This window comes from Rhamphochromis sp. 'chilingali' (genome assembly GCF_963969265.1).
Source record: "Rhamphochromis sp. 'chilingali' genome assembly, chromosome: 1".
NCBI classification, from domain to species: Eukaryota; Metazoa; Chordata; class Actinopteri; order Cichliformes; family Cichlidae; genus Rhamphochromis; species Rhamphochromis sp. 'chilingali'.
The window spans coordinates 67,448,161-67,468,799 of NC_137929.1; the positions used below are offsets into that span (position 1 = coordinate 67,448,161).

The 20,639-nt window shown below is 45.4% G+C and overlaps 1 protein-coding gene and 1 long non-coding RNA gene across 2 annotated transcripts; one reads left to right on the forward strand and one right to left on the reverse strand.

Annotated features, from left to right (window-relative positions):
• The first annotated feature begins 2,614 nt into the window (after window positions 1–2,614).
• Window positions 2,615–4,317, forward strand: LOC308409381 (uncharacterized protein). The gene is made up of 2 exons (XM_080902083.1): window positions 2,615–2,953; window positions 3,841–4,317. The coding sequence occupies exons 1-2, from the start codon at window positions 2,694–2,696 to the stop codon at window positions 4,109–4,111; spliced, it is 531 nt and encodes a 176-aa protein (XP_080758209.1). The 5' UTR covers window positions 2,615–2,693; the 3' UTR covers window positions 4,112–4,317.
• Window positions 4,318–4,450: 133 nt separating this feature from the next.
• Window positions 4,451–6,050, reverse strand: LOC308385796. The gene is made up of 2 exons (XR_013969649.1): window positions 5,552–6,050; window positions 4,451–4,715 (listed from the first exon to the last, which is right to left on the reverse strand). It is a non-coding gene; the product is annotated as an uncharacterized lncRNA (long non-coding RNA).
• Window positions 6,051–20,639: the final 14,589 nt, after the last annotated feature.

Sequence of the window (20,639 nt, forward strand, 5' to 3'; positions counted from 1 at the left end):
ACATGAAGTAATACATGTGTAAACAGGAGGGAGATATAGTATAGATAAACAATACAATACACACTTTTACACTATAAATTTTGAAACTTTAGCAAAAAATTTGTAAGAACATGCCTATTCTGTCAAAAACACAACTCACAAGGAAACTTAAGACCTAAGAGAGGCCAGTTTTCCACACCATCCACATGGATTTTATTGAATTGAATGAATGTCAAGGATTTTATCGGGACAAGTGAAATTATTGTGTGAATGACGCTACATTTTAGATCAAAAGTTAGTAGAATTACAAAGGGTTTGTAGATTGTAAATGCAAAATGAGTTTGATTAGCCTGTAGAAACACAAAAGAGAGTAACAGGAAGTGTGTGTGTGACAGGACCTTTGCATGCCCATAGAAGGAGTGAGCACCCAGAGAAAAAAACATAAGAGACAGACTCAAGCCAGATGAAGCAATGGAGGCTTTAAGAAAAGAAATGAAAATGATATTAATGGTATGGTTTAGTGTGTTAATATAGGCCACAAATAGATAAAGGTGGACTTTTCTCAACCTAGAATTTTGAGCATAGCAGCAAAACCATAGATTAACATAACTGGGAGAAAACAGGCCAAAGTTTGGCTTAAAATTTTACAGCTTGACCTCCCACTTGTCCCGATCCTGAGAAGAAGCTCAAAGGACAGTCAATCTCCTGATGAAGACCAACAGAACATCGTGAACCTGAAGAATTAACAGCAGGCTGGCAAGAACAGTGCGACATAACTGTTTAAAGGCACTGAATGTGATATTTTGCCTGGCTGGGACTTAATCTAAAAGGAAAATACTGAAAAGAAACGGAGAAGAAACAGATTGTGTTTGCTGGAGATTTAAGACAACAAAGGACACTTTGAGAAGGGTACAGGGGCCAGTGGGAAGGTGAAGCCCAGAGGAGTATAATTGGGTTGAAATTGAAGCCTGAACTCATGATGGTGTTTAGAGATGTCCACCAGAGCACAACAAAGAGGTAAATAAAAAATAGAAAACACATATATATAAATTGTTACATGTGAAATTATTTTTGGAAAGAATCAGTAGTAATTGCATGAATGCAATGAATGAGTGCATGAATTGATACAAGTGAACCAATAGATAAATCTGTTAGAGAGACAACTTTAGTAGAAAATAGGGATATTGTTTTGAACTGCTGTGCGACGCTTCTCAAGTCTCTTGCAGATTAAACTCAGGCGATAAGGTCCATGCCAAGTACTCTTAACGACACCAACAGCTTGCAAAATCGCTGAGAGGCCCTTTTGGATCCACCAGAGCCATTGCAAAAAGGTGGAAGTGAGTGACAGCACAACCTAAAAGACACCAACACCCCGACTCTTTGGTGATCTACAGGTGAAGGGAGGACTGATTGGGTATATCCCGCCTTCCACTTCTCGCCTGTAGTCTACTCACCAGAGCAAATCGGTGTGTCTGGTCATCATGAAGATTATTCTGTTTACCACCTTGGCCCTGCTGCTTACAGCATGGACTCTGATGCACTTAATGGATCAAGAAGCCAACTTGCATAGAAGGACATGGACATATGACAATTCACACCTGGTCGAAGTGACACAGGACCACATCCATCCCTGGATGAACAACGCCTGATACAGATATATATGCTCACACATGCCTACTACAACACAGCATGCTATATTATATGGCAAACCTATGAATATGACTCAAGTGACATGCGCAGCAAGTTTTACCAGTCCAGATTATCAATATTCAGGAATTGTCCTAAACCACAGTGACCCCCTGACTATTGGACTATCGTTTTGGGCTGTTTTTAAATGCATCGACCACCATCAACAACAAGCAAAATCAGGAAATTGATGCCATAAGAATGACTGTTATGCAACACCGAGTCGCCCTGGACATGATCTTGGCAGAAAAGGGCGGACTGTGTGTTTTGTTCAATACAACTTGTTGTACATATATGTCAGACAATGTGCATTCTGATAATATGACAAATGCTCTATAATTACTTAGAAATGTTCAACAGGCACAGGTAACCGATTGAGCGACTGATGGAGAACATTGATGTTTAAGGTTTTGATGTTTATTGGCCTAATACTTATCATGTTTTGTATCTTTACTACATGTATTATTCCCTGTGTAAGAGGAATGATATCCTAATCTCTCATTGCATATGTCACTGTGCCAGATGAGGAAGAAGGAGAAGACGATGAGTATGAAACTAATGTGATGAATGATTATGTTTGAATGATACACATTTTATGACGACGAGACCGAAAGCACTCACAATGTAGGGTCTGTGTCTGAAACACATTGATGTATATTCTTTAAATTAGCGACAACAGGAGGGAATGATGAAAGATTTTTAATTTTGCTTAGTTGTAGCTTCATTTAAAGGAAGAAGAGGTTGTGAATGGAGCCAACACAGGAAGAGAGATTGAAGCCATATGTGTAGAGGAATGCGGTGACATACGACACTTCCTCTTACGGTGTGTTCACACCGAACGCGATGGACGCGAATAAAACGCCCCAAACGCCCCTAATTTGACGCGTGTACATTCGCGTCTCAACGCGTGTCCAAGAAAAATCCAACCGGAAATGTGGGAGGAATGTGGGAGGGAGTTGTGCCAGACCGGTATCTTTGCAAGATGGCAGCTATCGAGCTAGCGCTTGAAGAGAGAGTCTCCCTTCTCTATGTACTGTGGAGAGCAGAGCAGCAGCGTAAAAGACGTCCTCGCCGTACCTGGGTCCATCAGGTCCTCCAGAGGCATGAGCAGTTTGGTGAGTTTCACCACTTGCTCCAGGAGCTGCGCCTGGATGACGGCCGATTCCAGCGCTATCACCGTCGGCCAGTTTGAGGACCTGCTTTCCCTCGTCGGTCCCAGCATCGCCCGCCTAGACACCAACTACAGACGCTCAATCCCACCTGCAGAGCGCCTGTCCGTCTGCCTGAGGTTAGTAAAACTATTTAATACGGTAGTCCTTTATTGATATCTGTGCTAATATGCTAATCCATCCAGTTATACACTGCTAACATGGATGTGCTATGCTAACAGTGAATGCTGTCGGTGTTTACTGAAAGCAAACTGTGGTACAGAGACGACTCTTTATAATATTTCTAGTGATACTCAGAAGGTCTCATCAAGTCCCGATTTAATTCGATTTATGCTGTTATCAGTGTTTGCATGATAGCATGGCTGTGGTGTCACATCAATGTATGCGCTCGGTGTTTGCTGATATCAAACTGTAGCATTAGGACCACTGAGTTAACCTTTGTAGTGATACTCACTCCTTTTTATTTAGACCTGGTTTAATTCTGGGATAGTTGAATATTTGTATATAATCCCTGCAGCTGTCAGACTATAACAGGGGTCACCAGCCTTTATTAAAACAGAGTTAGATAAAACTGTGAACAGTTTGGTTCATCTCTAGTTACATGGTTCTATCTTGATAAGCTGTCTTATCACAGATTAATTTTTCAAAAATATTAATGATTTAAGCAAGGAAAGGGCTACATGTCAACATACAACTCTTTATTTCTATTAATGTCTCACTTCATTCCTACCTGATTGACATGTTTAGGAATTATGAGTGATTGGCTCACTGTAGTTGTGAAAGTTGCTACCAATCAAATTATGATATGTTAAAGTTAAAACAAAACACAACTGTTTTAGATATTATCTAATATACATTTTGTAATTATCCTTATAATTACAAAATGTTTTATGTAAGATTCATGTTTTGTGATTTAAATCTGACATCACAAAAGTATTTTGGAATTTGAATAATGTATTTTGTAACTGCAGTACACATAATACTGATTTTGAACAATTTTGTCCAGGTTCCTTGTCACCGGGGACTCCTTCAGGACCATCGCGTTCAGTTTCAGAGTCGGTGTGTCCACGGTGAGCCAGATCACCCCCCAGGCAGCGACGTCCATCTGGGACTGTCTAGTGGACGACTTCATGGCTGTGCCTTCACCTGGAGACTGGCGCTCCATCACAGAGGGATTCCAGGAGCGCTGGAACTTTCCTCTGTGCTGTGCAGCTCTGGATGGGAAGCACATCCAGACAAAGGCACCCCATATATCATATAGGAGACACACACATTGATATACACTAAATATTCATTTCATTTCTTTTTTGTGGTGCCCAAATTGATGCACCTGCTTGATTTTGTTTAAACAATTATTGCACACTTTCTGTAAATCCAGTAAACTTCTTTTCACTTCTCAAATATCACTGTGTGTGTCTCCTGTATGATATTTAACTGACATTTTTTATTGTAACAACCAACGATTTATACAGGAAAATAATGTCTATTAACAAGGTTGCCCAAACTTCTGCATCCCACTGTATCAGTATATTTTGTCATTAGTATAATATGAAATAAATTCTACATGTGTCAAGTTGTGTGCCAACATTTGCTGTGTAGTAGAACTGAGACATTAGTCATTATAAACATTTATTTGAAATAATATTAAAAGTCTCAAACAGAAAAACATTAAACATAAATATATAAAATATAAGAATTTACAGAGAGACAGGAATAAAAAGGACCAGCTGCTCTCCAGAGCAGGAACAAGGCTGAGGAGGAAATGCTCCATTGGAGACTGGTGTGGCCTCTTCAGGGACTCCAGGATGGCCAGCTCCACCGCCGATGGACCGTCCTGGGACCCGTCCCTCATCTGCCTCGGAGCCGTCCTCCTCTGTGGGCCTGTAAAACAGCACAAAACACAAAGAAATGAGAAGGCTGCTACTAGATTTTAATTTCAACATTGAAAAAAAAAAAAAAACAATAACAGGATATAATCAGATTGGTTGTAGATATTTAGTAAAGGTGATCACAAGGGAATCCCACCGACTAAAAAGGTATCAGTGCTTGCTGTACATATCTGTGGGTGCAGCAGCAGGAGCTCAGGGACTGGGGATGCTCTGCTGCAGAATCAGTTGGTTCTATCAATACAGTATTAAATGTTAACAGGTTGGATATAATAATCGTAGAGTAGACAGTGGTCCCTCATTTATTGCAGGGGTTCTCAGAATAACTAGCCCCTGGTCACAGTTCTCACAATTGATTCTCAAAGTGCAAACCTTTGTAGATTGCAAAACGTAAAAGTATTATTATGCCGCGGTTTGTCTTCATCTGCCCGCCACTTTCGTGCGCCTTTTTCCCTCACGGTGCAGGTGTCTATTTCCGAATGAGGCTCATAGTTATGGGTGTTTTTGTGCTGTTTTTTCTATTGGACGCGATGGTTATCAAAACCAAACGTGATAAATTTGGCAAGCGCAGGAGATTTGTCAATCAGGCTGCAGAATGCAATGCTGTACTGTGCAATAAAAAATCAGCGAAAAAGCAAAGCAGTGACGGATGAACAGCGGGACCGCTGTGTGCTGTTTATTAATAAACAATAAAATATATTCCTAAATGACAACATGCATAAAAGCAGAACGGTATTTGTACGTCAGTGGGAAAATAGCGGTGGCTTGCTAGCTTTTGTGCGGCTTCCCCGGGTCAGTGAAAACTTTCAAAAGAGAAATGAATGAACTTACCAGGTTGCCCGATCTCTTCACATATCTTCCTCCAAGCTCGGTCCTTATTATTCCTGTCTCGGTACTGAAAGCAGCTGGTGTTGTACAGCTCCGAGTTGTTTGCTACCGCATTGATTAGCCTTCCCCTCCATTGAAGTATGAAAGGCTTTGGCTGGATCTGCCCCTTTGACCTAGGTAACAGCCACGTCACCAGGCTCCTGATTGGTTGTCGCGGCGCGATTTGACGCTGGAGTTCAGATTTTTCCAACTCGAGCGGTAGACGCGAAACGCGCGTATGCACAAAATGCAACACAAAAACTCACGCGCGTGGTTTTATTCGCGAGTCAAACGCGCCAGACGCGCTACACTGACGCGCGTTTCACGCGTTTTGGCGTTTTCGCGACGCAAATCTGCTTCCGAATTTTCGCGGGACCCGCAATCGCGCGTCATCGCGCCTTTCCATTGACTTTACATGTAAACCTGACGCTCTATTCGCGTCCATCGCGTTCGGTGTGAACACACCGTTATTCTTACAGACAAGCTGGCGTTCTCTCTCTCTCCCTTTCCTTTTATGGGAATGTCTGCATTTCTATACATACCAAGTTATCTCCTGTTTCAGCTGACAAGCGAACAGTTTCTACTTTTAAGGAAAATTATCAGTTCCATACATGCCACTCCTACTGCTGTGGATACTTGCTTTAGGTATAAATAAAGGACATTTTGGATGCCCTGGGCGGTCTTTCCTCTCTGTCACATCTGTCCTGCACACGTTGCTGCAGGATGGATCGGGCGATGAGGGGGGATCGTCCATGTGTGCACATGTAAAAGATATCTTGAGTCTGAGTTCCTTTACCTTCTAAATAATTTTCTCTTCACAATATCTATCTAATAGACTCCACTTTGTTCATGTAAATGGAGAGTCCTCTTCACACACTAAGGTCAATTATGGTGTTCCACAGGCTTCAGTGCTAGGACCAATTCTGTTTACATTATACATGCTTCATTTAGGCAGTATCATCAGAAGGCATAGCATACATTATGAGCTGTGGAGATGACACCAAACTCTATCGTTGCTAAACTCTACATCCACCTCACTAACAGACATTATTCTCTGCTAACCTTATCCATGTTTACAGCTCGTGGTTAAATGCTAAAAGGTCAACTACACATCCCTCCCCCACAGTCTCCTGATTGGTCTGAATGTTCTTGAGTGGCTCACTAACAGCCAATAAAATCTCATATACAGAATTACAGTATTAGTTAGGAAACTGTACAAGCTGCTTTCAAGTGCAGAGCAACAAATTATTTGAACTGATCCAACTTTATTAACACAGACAAAGATTTGTGCATCAGCTGCTGTTTGCTGCTATAGATATAATCCAGCTGATGTGGAGAACTACATGTGACACTGTGATGCAGCCATGAATCTGACTGATTTCTTTCCATTTTCAAAGGTTGATGCATCAGTTAAAGTCCTTAAAAAGCTCAGAAATAAAGAGAAAGGTTGGTTAAAGCCACGAGAGGCACTGGCAGCCTTTAAGACACTAAACAAGAGAAACAGATCAGAGAACATCAGACTGAATAAGTGGAATAAAGTGAAACAGAGAACTAACGCTCCCTAAGAATGGAGCTGTCAGAGGAAGAGAGCAGCAAACTGAAAGTCTCTGTTAGCTGCAGAGCTCTGAAACTTCACACAGCTTTGGATGATAACATGGAGAAAGGATGTGGAGATGTTCACACTTCTGCTAGAAATCATCTTCTAGTTATTGTGACTCAGATATGACTGATTATAGATGAGGACCAAAGAAGGTTTTTACTGAGATTTGAGCTGACTTAGCTTAGCCTGTGTTTTAGCCACGTGCTAACCAAACACATGTTCAGAAACTAGAAGATGTTACCTTTCAGATGAAGTCTCACACATGAACTTTACTCCTACAGTTCATCTGCTGAAGCTTTTACATTTGGGAGGAAATCAAATAAAAACCAAAACAGCCACAAACATCAGACATGCTAACACTGTGACATTATTGGATGGAGCCCACTGAGACTGAACCACCATCATGAGTCTGACCTTTTGACCTTTGACCTGGATCTACAGCACTGACCTCTGACTTTCAGCTCCACTTGTTTCTCCATCATGATGTTTCCCTCCCTGCTGTAGACGGTGCAGGTGTAGGTAGAGTTGTCTCCATCTGTGGGGTGTTTCAGGGTCAGACTGAGGTCTCCAGGTTCCAGTAAGTTTCTCTTCATCTTTGTTCGGTTCTTGTATTTATCGTCCTGTTCTTCAGGCTGGTCAGAGCCGTTCTCATACACGTGGACCTTCCTTTTGTCATCATTGTGAAGTTGGCGGACGACACTACAGTGGTGGGTCTTATCACCAATGGTGATGAGACGGCTTACAGGGAGGAGGTCAGCGCCCTGACCCACTGGTGTCAAGACAACCATCTCACCCTCAACGTCGCAAAGACAAAGGAGTTGATAGTGGACTTCCGGAGGTGCAGAGAAGTACACACCCCCATCACCATCAACGGCGCTGCTGTGGAGAGAGTGAGCAGCTTCCGTTTCCTTGGAGTACATCTGGCTGAGGATCTTACGTGGTCAGTACACATAAACAAAACAGTGAAGAAGGCGCAGCAGCGCCTCTTCTTTCTCAGGAGACTGAAAAGATTCGGCATGAGCCCCCGCATCCTCAGGACCTTCTATCACTGTGCCATTGAGAGCATCCTCACTGGATGTATCACCACCTGGTATGGCAACAGCACCGCCTACAACTGCAAAGCTCTCCAGCGAGTAGTGCGGTGCTCTGAACGGATAATTGGAGGTGAGCTTCCCTCCCTCCAAGACATCTACAGGAAGCGCTGCCTGAGGAAAGTGGGGAGGATCATCAAGGACTCCAGTCACCCCAGCCATAAACTGTTCAGACTGCTTCCATCAGGAAGGAGGTTCTGCAGCATCCGGTCCCATACCAGCAGACTGAGAGACAGCTTTTTCCATCAGGCCATCAGACTGCTGAACACTTCATAGACACCTCAGCTTCACTACGGGAACTTCAACACTATGCACTCCACACTGTATATAAATGCCACTTGTTTTGCACATATTCAACTCTGTATATTTTATATATTTTATTTATTATTATTATTATTATTATTATTTTATTTTTTTTACTATTTAATTTGTAAAATGTGTATACACACACACACACACACACACACACACACACACACACACACACACACACACAGGATAATATTTAGTATACACGTCCAGAAATGCATACACTATTATATATTGTACATATATTTATTAGTTTCAGATGTAGCCATTCTTGTATTTGCTGGTTTGTGTTGTTGTGTTTGCACATCTCTGTTGCTTGTGGGGCTCGCACACAAGAATTTCACTCGCATGTGCTGTGCCAGTGTGCCTGCACATGTGATGTGACAATAAAAGTGATTTGATTTGATTTTGATTTGATTTGTTGTTTGCATCCTTCCACTCCACTTTAGCATCTGTAGGCAGGCAAACTGTGGTTTTGCAGATCAGCTGGACAGACTCCACCCCTGAATCCACCCCCACCGAGCGGACTGAGAGGACAACAAAGCACAACATGAGCTGTAGTAAAGGTTACTAATGTTCTCCTTATGACCTGTTACGACAGCATTCGCTGTTTAAAGCGTGTCTGTCGTAAAGCTGAGCGTTTGTGGAGAAAGACTCGTTTACAGGTTCATCTCTTTCATTTAAAAGACCTTTTAGTTTCTTTTAACACTTCAGTTCGTGATGCAAGGGCTGCTTATTGTTCAAACCTAGTCTCTAGGAGCAGAGGTAACCCTAAGGTTCTATTTGACACAATTAGGGATATTGTTGCTCCTGTCAGATTTGAAAGATTTTCACCAGTGTCTTTACCTGAGTTGTTGAAGCTGGTCACTTCAATGAGATCCTTGATATTTTATCTGGGTCTTTACTTAAAAATGTTTTTGAGTCTATTGGTCCTAGTGTTCTTAAAATTCTTAATGCATCTCTGCTCTCTGGTCAGGTCCCTGTTTACTGTAAAAGTGCTGCCATTCACTCACTTTTAAAAAAACCTAAACTTGATCCTTCTTTGCTTTCCAGTTACAGACCCATCTCAAAATTGCCTTTTATTGCCAAGATTTTAGAAAAGGTTGTGGCCAAGCAACTCACGGATTTTCTAGATGAACACAATGTTCTTGATAAACTTCAATCTGGCTTTCGTAAGACTCACTCTACCGAAACTGCACTTCTTAGAGTGTGTAATGATATTTTGATGAATTATGATGCTTGAGAGTGCACTGTTTTGATGTTGCTGGATCTGACCACTCATGTATATATCTTTCTACGTAGCACTCATAATTCTTATTCTCATGTATATATCTCATGTATATCTCATGCACATATCTTTCTTTCTACATAGCACTTTAATTCTTATTGTTTGCACTGAAGCACCGCAGCAATTTCCTAATGTTGTAAACCTCAACATCTGGCAATAAACCCCATTCTGATTCTGATTCTGATTCTGACCTCTGCTTTTGACACTGCTGATCATCTTATTTTGTTAGATAGATTAAACCACTGGGTGGGTGTATCGGGTACCGCATTGGAATGGGTTAAATCCTATTTGTCAAATCGATCTTTCTTTGTGGCTACCTCTAAGTTCAGATCCTCCGCCAGCTCTCTTGCCTATGGGGTGCCTCAGGGCTCTGTCTTGGGACCATTATTGTTTTTGTTGTATTTACTCCCTCTTCTGCAACTTCTTAGCTCTTTCTCTGATATTTCATATCATTGTTATGCAGATGATATTCAGCTATATATCTCTTTTAGGCCACCTGATGTTTCTAAGCTCCAAATCTTGCAGTCCTGCTTAGATTCCATTAGAGATTGGCTGGCTGGCAATTACCTTCAACTAAATGCTGATAAAACAGAAGTCATTGTCTTTGCTCCTGAGAAATTTGTTCCCCTCGTGGTTAAAAATCTAGGCCCTCTTGCTTCCTATATTAAATCATCCATTAGGAACCTTGGTGTTACATTTGATCCAGCTCTGACGCTGGACACACACGTTAAATCTTTGGTTCGCTCTTGTTTTTACCATTTAAGAAATATCGCTAAGCTGAGTCCCATTGTGTCACGTTCCAAATTGGAAGTGATTATTCATGCTTTTGTTTCATCTCGCTTAGATTATTGTAATACCTTGTTTACTTGCTTAAGTAATGCCTCCCTGGAACGACTGCAGGGTGTTCAGAATGCTGCTGCCAGGCTTCTGACAAAGCATCACAAACACTCCCATGCCACTCCCCTGCTGATTTAGCTGCATTGGCTCCCTGTCAAGTTCAGGGTCCAATTTAAGATCATAATCATGAGCTATAGGGCCCTGCACGGTGTAGCTCCAACTTACTTAAGTGATCGTCTTCTTTCCTATCACCCCAGCAGGTCCCTGAGGTCTTGTGACCAGGGGTTGCTGGCTGTCCAGCATACAAGGTTAAAAACAAAAGGTGGCAGAGCATTTGTATCAGTGGCTACCAGACTCTGGAACTTGCTCCCTTTGAGTTTGAGTGTCATGGTCTACGGTGGGTGGCTGGAGTTTCCATTAGGCTCCTGAACTGACCTGGGATCCGCCCCTGGGCAGGGCCAACTCCAGCTCCTGCACACCTGGAGCCTATTGCAGGCTATCAAGCCAGAGGGATTTAAACCACACATCGATGTTCACTCACTGCCAGTTCGTCATCAACCCATGTTGGTAACAGGTCTTGTGTTTCAAATTCTCGCTGTGATTCATCTTACTAACAAAGACTCTTTTGTGCTACAGTTGCTGTACCCACCCTGGCTCACTCCACCTCCGGACTCGGAATACCTAGTGATCATTTTGGAAATCCCTCTGTGCCTCACCTGCCTGCCCTCCTGCCATCACACTCCATCTGGAGCCCCGGATCTCAGGTCAGCCTTTCCACGCCACTCAGCCTCCCCTGGATCTTCATCATCCCCCTCTCAAACACTCCAGGTCCCTAACTGCAAGTAAGAATTGCTGCTCTTATACTGGCCACTTCTGAGCTGCCTTCACTACCTGCCTAACTTCTATATCCTCTCCCCTCAGTGTGACTGTTCCCCACTCAGCTCCGTTCCACTTCTCAGGCCTCGTTCCCTCGCCCTAGCCACGTTCCCCTGGGCACGCCACACCAAGGCTCCACGTCTCGTCATTTTCTGTCTTTGCCACGTTTCCCTTTTTTTGTTCCCCTTGCACTTAACCGTAATAAACTATTAAATCATCTACCGTCTCCGCTCTGGGTTTCTGCACCTGAGTCCTATTCAGTACCGGCCATCCGTCGTCGTGACAGTACGAACTGGCCAACAAATGGACTCAGCAGACCCAGTACATGCAGCAGTCTTCAAGCAGGGAGCCATTTTAGGGGCTCATGAGCAAGCGTTGCAGGTTCTCGACACCCGGTGTCAAGCCATAGGCGAGACCCAGGCTAGGATCTTAGCTTCCCTGCAGGAGATTCAGTCGGCTCTTTCCCCTCCTCCAGGCCCATCCTCCGCGTCCCCTGCGCCCATGGCAGAACCTCCCCAGTCCTCCCCAGCTCCGACCCCTTCGGGCTCCGTGTTTCGCGATGCTGCATTCCCAGAACCCGAGCCGTACTCTGGGGAGCGGGGCCGCTGTACGGCCTTTCTACTGAAATGTTCTCTCGCGTTCACGCATTCACCCCGTTCATTTACTAGCGAATCAGCTCGGGTAGCATATCTGGTGGCTAAGCTACAGGGCAAGGCGCTGTTATGGGCCGAGGCGTACCTGTCGGCTCACCCGCTCCCAACCTGCTCGTTTGATGATTTTCTGTGCGAGTTTAAAAGGACCTTTACTCACCCAGTATCGGAGGGTAGTTCTGATGAAAGGTTGCTCGGGTTGCAACAGGGGAGCCGGAGTGTCGCGGAGTTCATTATCGACTTCCGTACTGCAGCCGCCGAGGCCAATTGGCCCGATCATGCCCTTCGGGGAGTGTTCCGTCGCGCCTTAAACGACGAGCTCAAAGACCAGCTCGCTTCCCGCGATGAGCCCAAATCCTTTGAAGACTTGGTCTCCCTTTCCCTTCGGATAGATAATCGCCTGAGGGAAAGGGAGGCAGAAAAGAACCAGAAACATCGTAAACCTGCGCCTCGTACGTTTTCACTTCCTCCACCGTCACGTCCGGTGTCAACATCCGCTCCCGTTTCCGTGGAAACGGACGCCGCTCCGGAGCCTATGCTAATCGGCCGCTCTCGTCTCACACCAGAGGAGCGAGAACGACGGCTTCGGTCGGGCGCGTGTTTTTACTGTGGCTCAGTGGAGCATAGGTTAGCGCAGTGTTCGGTTCGGCCAAAAGGCTCCGCCCGCCGGTAATTTCGGGGATACAGGTGGGCGGATCCTCTTTCAGTTCCAAACCCCGGTTAATTCTACCAGTCACCCTGTGTCTAAATAAGGTTTCTCACCCCCTCCATGCTCTCGTTGATTCCGGAGCAGAGCAAAATTTAATAGATTTAGCTCTCGCTAGACGCCTTCATTTGCCACTCAAGACTCTCGATCCTCCCATCCCTGTTACCGCATTAAACGATCAAATATTCTCTCAGATAACCCATCAGGCTGGCCCCGTAACCCTCGTCACCTCTGGAAACCATCATGAAGCCATTACCTTATTCACCTTCTCTTCTCCTGATTCACCACTCATCCTAGGCTACCCCTGGCTACAGAAACATAACCCTCATATAGACTGGTCTGGAAGTAAAATCGCTAGTTGGAGCCCTTTTTGTCTAGCCCACTGCCTCAAGTCTGCCCTACCGCCGGGTGCCCCTGACACTAACACCTCGGGCGTTGATCCGGTTGACCTCACACTCGTCCCACCTGAGTACCATGACCTCCAGGAAGTTTTCAGTAAAGACAGAGCGTCGTCCTTACCACCCCACAGGCCTTATGACTGCGCTATCGACCTTCTACCTGGTGCTCCGCTTCCCTCTAGCCGGCTATTCAACATCTCCAGACCAGAAAGAGAGTCCATGGAAAAGTACATCCACGAGTCATTAGCTGCAGGTATCATCCGCCCATCCTCCTCTCCAGTGGCCGCCGGCTTCTTTTTTGTGGAAAAGAAGGATAAATCACTCCGTCCATGCATAGACTACAGAGGGTTAAACGACATCACCATTAAAAACAAATATCCTTTACCCCTTATCAGCTCAGCCTTCGAACCCCTCCATGAAGTCACCGTATTCACCAAACTGGATCTCCGCAATGCCTACCACCTTGTCAGCATCAGGGAGGGGGACGAATGGAAAACGGCTTTTAATACGCCCCTAGGTCATTTTGAGTATTTGGTCATGCCGTTTGGGTTAACCAATGCCCCCGCTGTCTTTCAGAACCTGGTCAACGACGTGCTCCGTGATTTCCTGAACCAGTTTGTCTTTGTTTATCTTGATGACATACTCATTTTCTCCAAGACCCCCCAGGAACACCATGTCCACGTCCGAGCAGTCCTCCAACGCCTCCTGGAAAACCGACTTTACGTCAAAGCCGAGAAATGTGAGTTTCATGCACAATCTGTCACTTTTCTTGGCTATATACTCGCAGGAGGGCAGGTGAAGACTGATCCAGCCAAGATCCGCACGATCCTAGAGTGGCCCACGCCCACGTCACGCAAGCACTTACAACGTTTCCTCGGCTTTGCCAATTTCTACCGGAGGTTTATTCGCAACTACAGCCAGGTAGCCACTCCTCTCACTACACTCACATCCACCAAAAGACAGTTCATCTGGACACCTGAAGCTGAGGTAGCATTCAGTAGGCTCAAGCGCCTATTTACTTCAGCTCCAGTATTGTGTCACCCAGATCACTCCAAGCCATTTGTTCTAGAGGTAGACGCGTCCGACGTCGGCGTCGGAGCGGTCCTTTCACAGCATTCAGGTTCCAAGGCCAAGTTACACCCATGTGCCTTTTTTTCACGTCGACTCTCGTCAGCTGAACGCAACTATGATGTAGGAGACAGAGAGTTGCTGGCTATTAAGTTAGCCCTGGAAGAGTGGCGTCACCTATTGGAAGGAGCTGAACACCCATTCACCATCTTCACAGATCATAAAAACCTTACTTACCTCAAAACAGCTAAGCGTCTAAACGCCCGCCAGGCCCATTGGTCTCTGTTCTTTGATCGCTTCAAGTTTGCCATCTCTTTCCGTCCAGGTTCCAAGAACGCCAAGGCTGATGCCCTGTCTCGTCTTTACGACCCAGACGCTGAACCCACCGAACCAGCTCCTGTGCTTCCTGCCTCCTGCCGCGTAGCGTTTTTATCCTGGGACATAGAGGAATCCATCCAGCGTGCTTTACTGGATGAACCAGACCCTGGCACAGGTCCTCCGGGCCGCCGCTTCGTTCCCACAGCAACCCGTTCAGCTGTAATTAAGTGAGCTCATACCTCCCGGTTTTCCTGCCATCCTGGAATCGGCCGCACCATCGCACTACTACGTCGTCACTTCTGGTGGGCAACTCTGGAACATGATGTGCGGGACTACGTCTCTGCCTGTGACGTGTGCGCCAGGAACAAGACCCGAAATCAGCGACCATCCGGTCTTCTGCAACCTCTAGCCGTACCTTCTCGTCCTTGGTCCCACATTTCCCTGGACTTTGTCATTGGACTGCCTAGGTCAGCAGGTAAAACGGTGATACTCTCTGTGATCGACAGGTTTTCAAAAGCGGCTCACTTCGTTGCCCTGGAGAAACTACCCACTGCCACGGAAACTGCAAGACTGATGGTTGACCACGTCTTCAAACTCCACGGGATTCCTGTCGAGGTCACTTCTGACAGGGGACCTCAGTTTACATCCCAGGTTTGGAAATCTTTCTGCTCTGCCCTGGGTGCTTGAGCCAACCTCAGTTCTGGTTACCACCCTCAAACCAACGGGCAGACTGAGAGGCTCAACCAAGAGCTGGAGTCCATGCTCCGCTGCATGGTTTCCCATAACCCGGCTACCTGGTCAGCACATCTCCCATGGGTGGAGTATGCGCACAATTCTCATGTTTCCGCATCCACTGGTCTCTCTCCATTTGAAGCGTCCCTGGGCTATCAGCCTCCCCTCTTCCCTGAGGAAGAGGCTGATTTGGCTGTGCCTTCCGTCCAGCACCATCTCCAGCGCTGCCGCCGCGTCTGGACTCGGACCCAGGAGGCACTGAAGAAAGCTGCTGCCCGCCACTGCCGCTATGCAGATCGTCTACGGTCGCCAGCTCCTCGGTACGCTCCAGGGCAGAAGGTGTGGCTGTCGGCTAAGGATGTTCCCCTTAAAGTTTCCTCCCGCAAGCTGGCTCCTCGGTTTATTGGGCCGTATGTCATCCACTCGGTCATCTCGCCCTCTGCTGTGAAGCTCGAGCTTCCTCCCAGTCTGCGGATTCACCCGGTTTTTCATGTTTCCCAAGTCAGGCCTGTGCTGTCCAGCGTGCTGTGCCCGCCTTCCGACCCCCCTCCGCCCGCCCGGCTCATCGATGGTCATCCGGCCTATACGGTTCGGCGGATCGTTGACGTCCGTCGCCGTGGTCGGGGTCGCCAGTTTTTGGTGGACTGGGAGGGGTGTGGGCCTGAGGAACGTGCCTGGGTTCCTCGCTCGTTTATCCTTGATCCTGCTCTTGTCTCTGATTTTTTCAGGTCACGTCGCGGGCTGGGGACCGGTCGGCCGCCGGGTGGCGTCCCTTGAGGGGGGGGGGGGTACTGTCATGGTCTACGGTGGGTGGCTGGAGTTTCCATTAGGCTCCTGAACTGACCTGGGATCCGCCCCTGGGCAGGGCCAACTCCAGCTCCTGCACACCTGGAGCCTATTGCAGGCTATCAAGCCAGAGGGATTTAAACCACACATCGATGTTCACTCACTGCCAGTTCGTCATCAACCCATGTTGGTAACAGGTCTTGTGTTTCAAATTCTCGCTGTGATTCATCTTACTAACAAAGACTCTTTTGTGCTACAGTTGCTGTACCCACCCTGGCTCACTCCACCTCCGGACTCGGAATACCTAGTGATCATTTTGGAAATCCCTCTGTGCCTCACCTGCCTGCCCTCCTGCCATCACACTCCATCTGGAGCCCCGGATCTCAGGTCAGCCTTTCCACGCCACTCAGCCTCCCCTGGATCTTCATCATCCCCCTCTCAAACACTCCAGGTCCCTAACTGCAAGTAAGAATTGCTGCTCTTATACTGGCCACTTCTGAGCTGCCTTCACTACCTGCCTAACTTCTATATCCTCTCCCCTCAGTGTGACTGTTCCCCACTCAGCTCCGTTCCACTTCTCAGGCCTCGTTCCCTCACCCTAGCCACGTTCCCCTGGGCACGCCACACCAAGGCTCCACGTCTCGTCATTTTCTGTCTTTGCCACGTTTCCCTTTTTTTGTTCCCCTTGCACTTAACCGTAATAAACTATTAAATCATCTACCGTCTCCGCTCTGGGTTTCTGCACCTGAGTCCTATTCAGTACCGGCCATCCGTCGTCGTGACATTGAGATCTGTGGACTCAGTCATGTCCTTTATAAAGCAGTTAAGAACGTATCTGTTTAAACTTGCTTTTGGTTGATTTTGTTTTAGATTTTAATGTCTGTTTTCTGCCTCTGTAAAGCAGTTTGTGATTTTATCTTGAAAGGTGCTATATAAATAAAATTTTACTTTACTTTACTTTACTTTACTTTACTTTACTTTACAGAGGACTTATTCCTGTGCTTGTCCTGTTAGACCTCAGTGTAGACCACAACATTTTACTACAAACACTAGAACACACCAGAGTTATTAAAGGAAATTCACTGCAGTGATTTGAATAATATCTGATAGATTCTAGTTTGTTCATGTAAATGAGGAGTTTTCTTCACACACAAAAATTATTCATACATTTATTTGATTACCATGCATATGCTATGCATTTGATTTTTATTTTTTTTATTTTTCTGCTTCTAAATTCATCACATTGATCCTGAACCTTTATATAACTATAACCAACACACACATATTAGATGTCAGTGACCACTGTATGAAAATAATAAATATTAATGACAGTATAATAAAATAAATATATAATAAAATCTTATCATGGAGGTCTCTTTAACATTGTTTTTTTTTTAACCTTTATTGGATTACAGTGAGCTGGTGTACATTGCATTGTAAATGGTAAATGGCCTGTATTTGTATAGCGCTTTTCTAGTCTCTAAGGACCCCAAAGCGCTTTAGACAACCAATCATTCACCCATTCACACACACATTCACACACTGGTGATGGCAGCTACATTGTAGCCACAGCCACCCTGGGGCGCACTGACAGAGGCGAGGCTGCCGGACACTGGCGCCACTGGGCCCTCTGACCACCACCAGTAGGTGAAGTGTCTTGCCCAAGGACACAATGGCTAAGACTGTCGGGGGCTCGAATCGGCAACCTTCCGATTACAAGATGAACTGCAACCTCGTGAGCCACGATCGCGATTGCATTGTAAAGTTATTACATATTATTCACATGTCTGTGTTCTCGAGTATTAGTTGGGGGTTTTTTTGTAACCTCTGCTAACTCATGACCATTTGCAGTGAAACTTTTGGTAAAAAGTAAAACTGGTTAAATTGCAAATAATGAAAGAGCAGCTTGTCCACATGCAGCCTCTGTGTCAGATCAATGCAGTGAAGCACACACACTGTTTAGTAAAGTCATGTTGTGGAGCTGTTTCACTGATCAATGACTGAGTCTGAAGGAGGTTTTCTGACTTCTGGAACAAACCTGGAAGTTTCTCTTCAGCTCTCTGTATCAGCTGTTTGTAACTCTCAACTCTTTCAGCTTCTGGAACAAGTTTGTGTGAGCCACAGTCAAGGAGCCACCAGAGGACACCCGCTAACCATCGGCATTATGGGTAGTGTAGGAGGAGACACTCACCTGACATGAAATAGTGCCAGACATAAAATAGAAGACCTCCAGAAACCACAAGAAGAAACAGGAGAACCAGGAGAGCTGTGGCCCAGGATGGAAACCGTTCTGTGGGGAAACAAAAAGAACAGCATGACCTTTCACCTCTGACTGACCTAATAGGCCTACATTTCAATCAAAGAGCCAATATGATTTCTCTGATAAGTTTTATCTGAATGATGTATGATGTGTCTACAGCAGGTGTTTGTTGCTGACCTGCAGCACCTTTGACCTGCAGCTGTACATCACTCCAACTGAGTTCACTTCCAAAGTCTCTGATGGAGCAGGTGTAGGTGGCACTGTCAGACAGTTGGAGGTTGGTAAGGTTCAGGCTGAGGTCTCCAGTTTCCAGAGCGTCACTCTTCATGGATGTTTGGCCATGAGTCACTTTAAGGTAAAGATCAAGTTTAGACACATTTACAGAAACCAGGAGACAGAACGACAGAAACATTCAACATTTTAACAACTCACAGATACAAAAAGGAAGAGGCCGGAAGTTTAGAGGAAGTGGAGGAAGAGCTGATGTGAGGCTTTAAAAGTTAGTTCTGTATCTAACAGGCAGCAGGTGCAGTTCAATTTGCATGAGAATGATAAGGATTGCTGTCTTTCAGTTTGTAAAAAAATCTGTAACCTGAGTTGTGGATGAGCTAAAGTGGGAACATGTTTGGCTGAGTGCCGAGTAGAGATAACAGTCCAAACATGATGAGGGGATGGAGATTTTCTTCAAGTCTGTGTCAGATGAGAATGTGTGACTGATGTGGTCTGTGTGTCCAAAAAAAAAAAGTCAGGGTCAAACAGCACAAACAGACTGTGAGTGGAAGTCCTGATGTCGAAGGACAGATTTTCAAGTCTTTTTACAATTAAAGGTTTGGGAGTGACTGAGACGAATCCAGATCTAAAATCACTAAGCTGATCAAAGCGTTTTACATCAGAGCAACAGATTCAGAATACATTTGTGTTGTTGCAATTAGTGCAACATACAGCTGTATATCATCCACGCAACAGTGGAAATAACACAGTATTTTCAGATTATCCCAAAAAGTTGATTCTGTTCATCTGGACGTAGCGTTTTGTGAGAGAAGTGTTTCGTCACTCATCCAAGTGACGTCTTCAGTCTCAGCTGACTGCAGGTTTCAACCTTATAAACAGTACATTTGCATAATGACTGAAACCAGCCCACTGAAGGAACAATGGGCTGGGAGGTCAGTTCCTTAATCATTAGTATGCAAATTCTGCACAGAAATACCGTCCCAGCATGTCTGTGCAGGTTTCAGACAGACAGGCTGGGAAACATGGAATAAAACATAAGGAGGGGAAACAAGGCACCAGAACTCTAATACACACAGGGAGACACTGGGGGTAAAGACACGAGGGGAAATCCAATAAACTACACTGAACAACTTAGTACCCATAGAATAACTCCTAGAACAACGTGATATAGAAACACAAGAAAACAGAGAAGGCTGCGTCAAAATGACCCAGGACCATGACAGTAAGTACTTAAGTACAGTTTTAAGGTATCTGTACTTTACTTAAATACACTCAACAAAAATATAAACGCAACACCTTTGTTACTGCTCCCATTCCCCATGGGATGGACGTAGAGACCTAAAATTCATTCCAGATACACAATATAACCATCCCTCCCAAACAGTGGTCACAAATCAGTCCAAATGTGTGGTACTGGGCACATCTGCCATATTGAGATAATCCATCCCACCTCACAGGTGTGCCACATCAGGATGCTGATCTGACATCATGAGTAGTGCACAGGTGTACCTCAGACTGCCCACAACAAAAGGCCACCCTGGAATGTGCAGTTTTGTCTCACAGCAAAATGCCACAGATGCCACAAGCAATGAGGGAGCGTGCAATTGGCATGCTGACAGCAGGAATGTCAACCAGATCTGTCGCCCGTGCATTGAATGTTCATTTCTCAACCATAAGCCATCTCCACAGGCGTTTCAGAGAATATGGCAGCACATCCAACCGGCCTCACAACCGCAGACCTCGTGTAACCACACCAGCCCAGGACCTCCACATCCAGCAGGTTCACCTCCAAGATCGTCTGAGACCAGCCACCCAGACAGCTGCTGGAACAATTGGTTTGCACAACCAAACAATTTCTGTACAAACTGTCAGAAACCGTCTCAGGACGGTTGCAAAAGTATT

Coding starts and splice junctions, on each gene's coding strand:
- LOC308409381 (XM_080902083.1), top strand. CDS start 2,694: ATGTACTGTGGAGAGCAGAGCAGCAGCGTAAAAGACGTCCTCGCCGTA. Junction 2,954..3,840: donor CGCCTGTCCGTCTGCCTGAG/GTTAGTAAAACT, acceptor AATTTTGTCCAG/GTTCCTTGTCACCGGGGACT.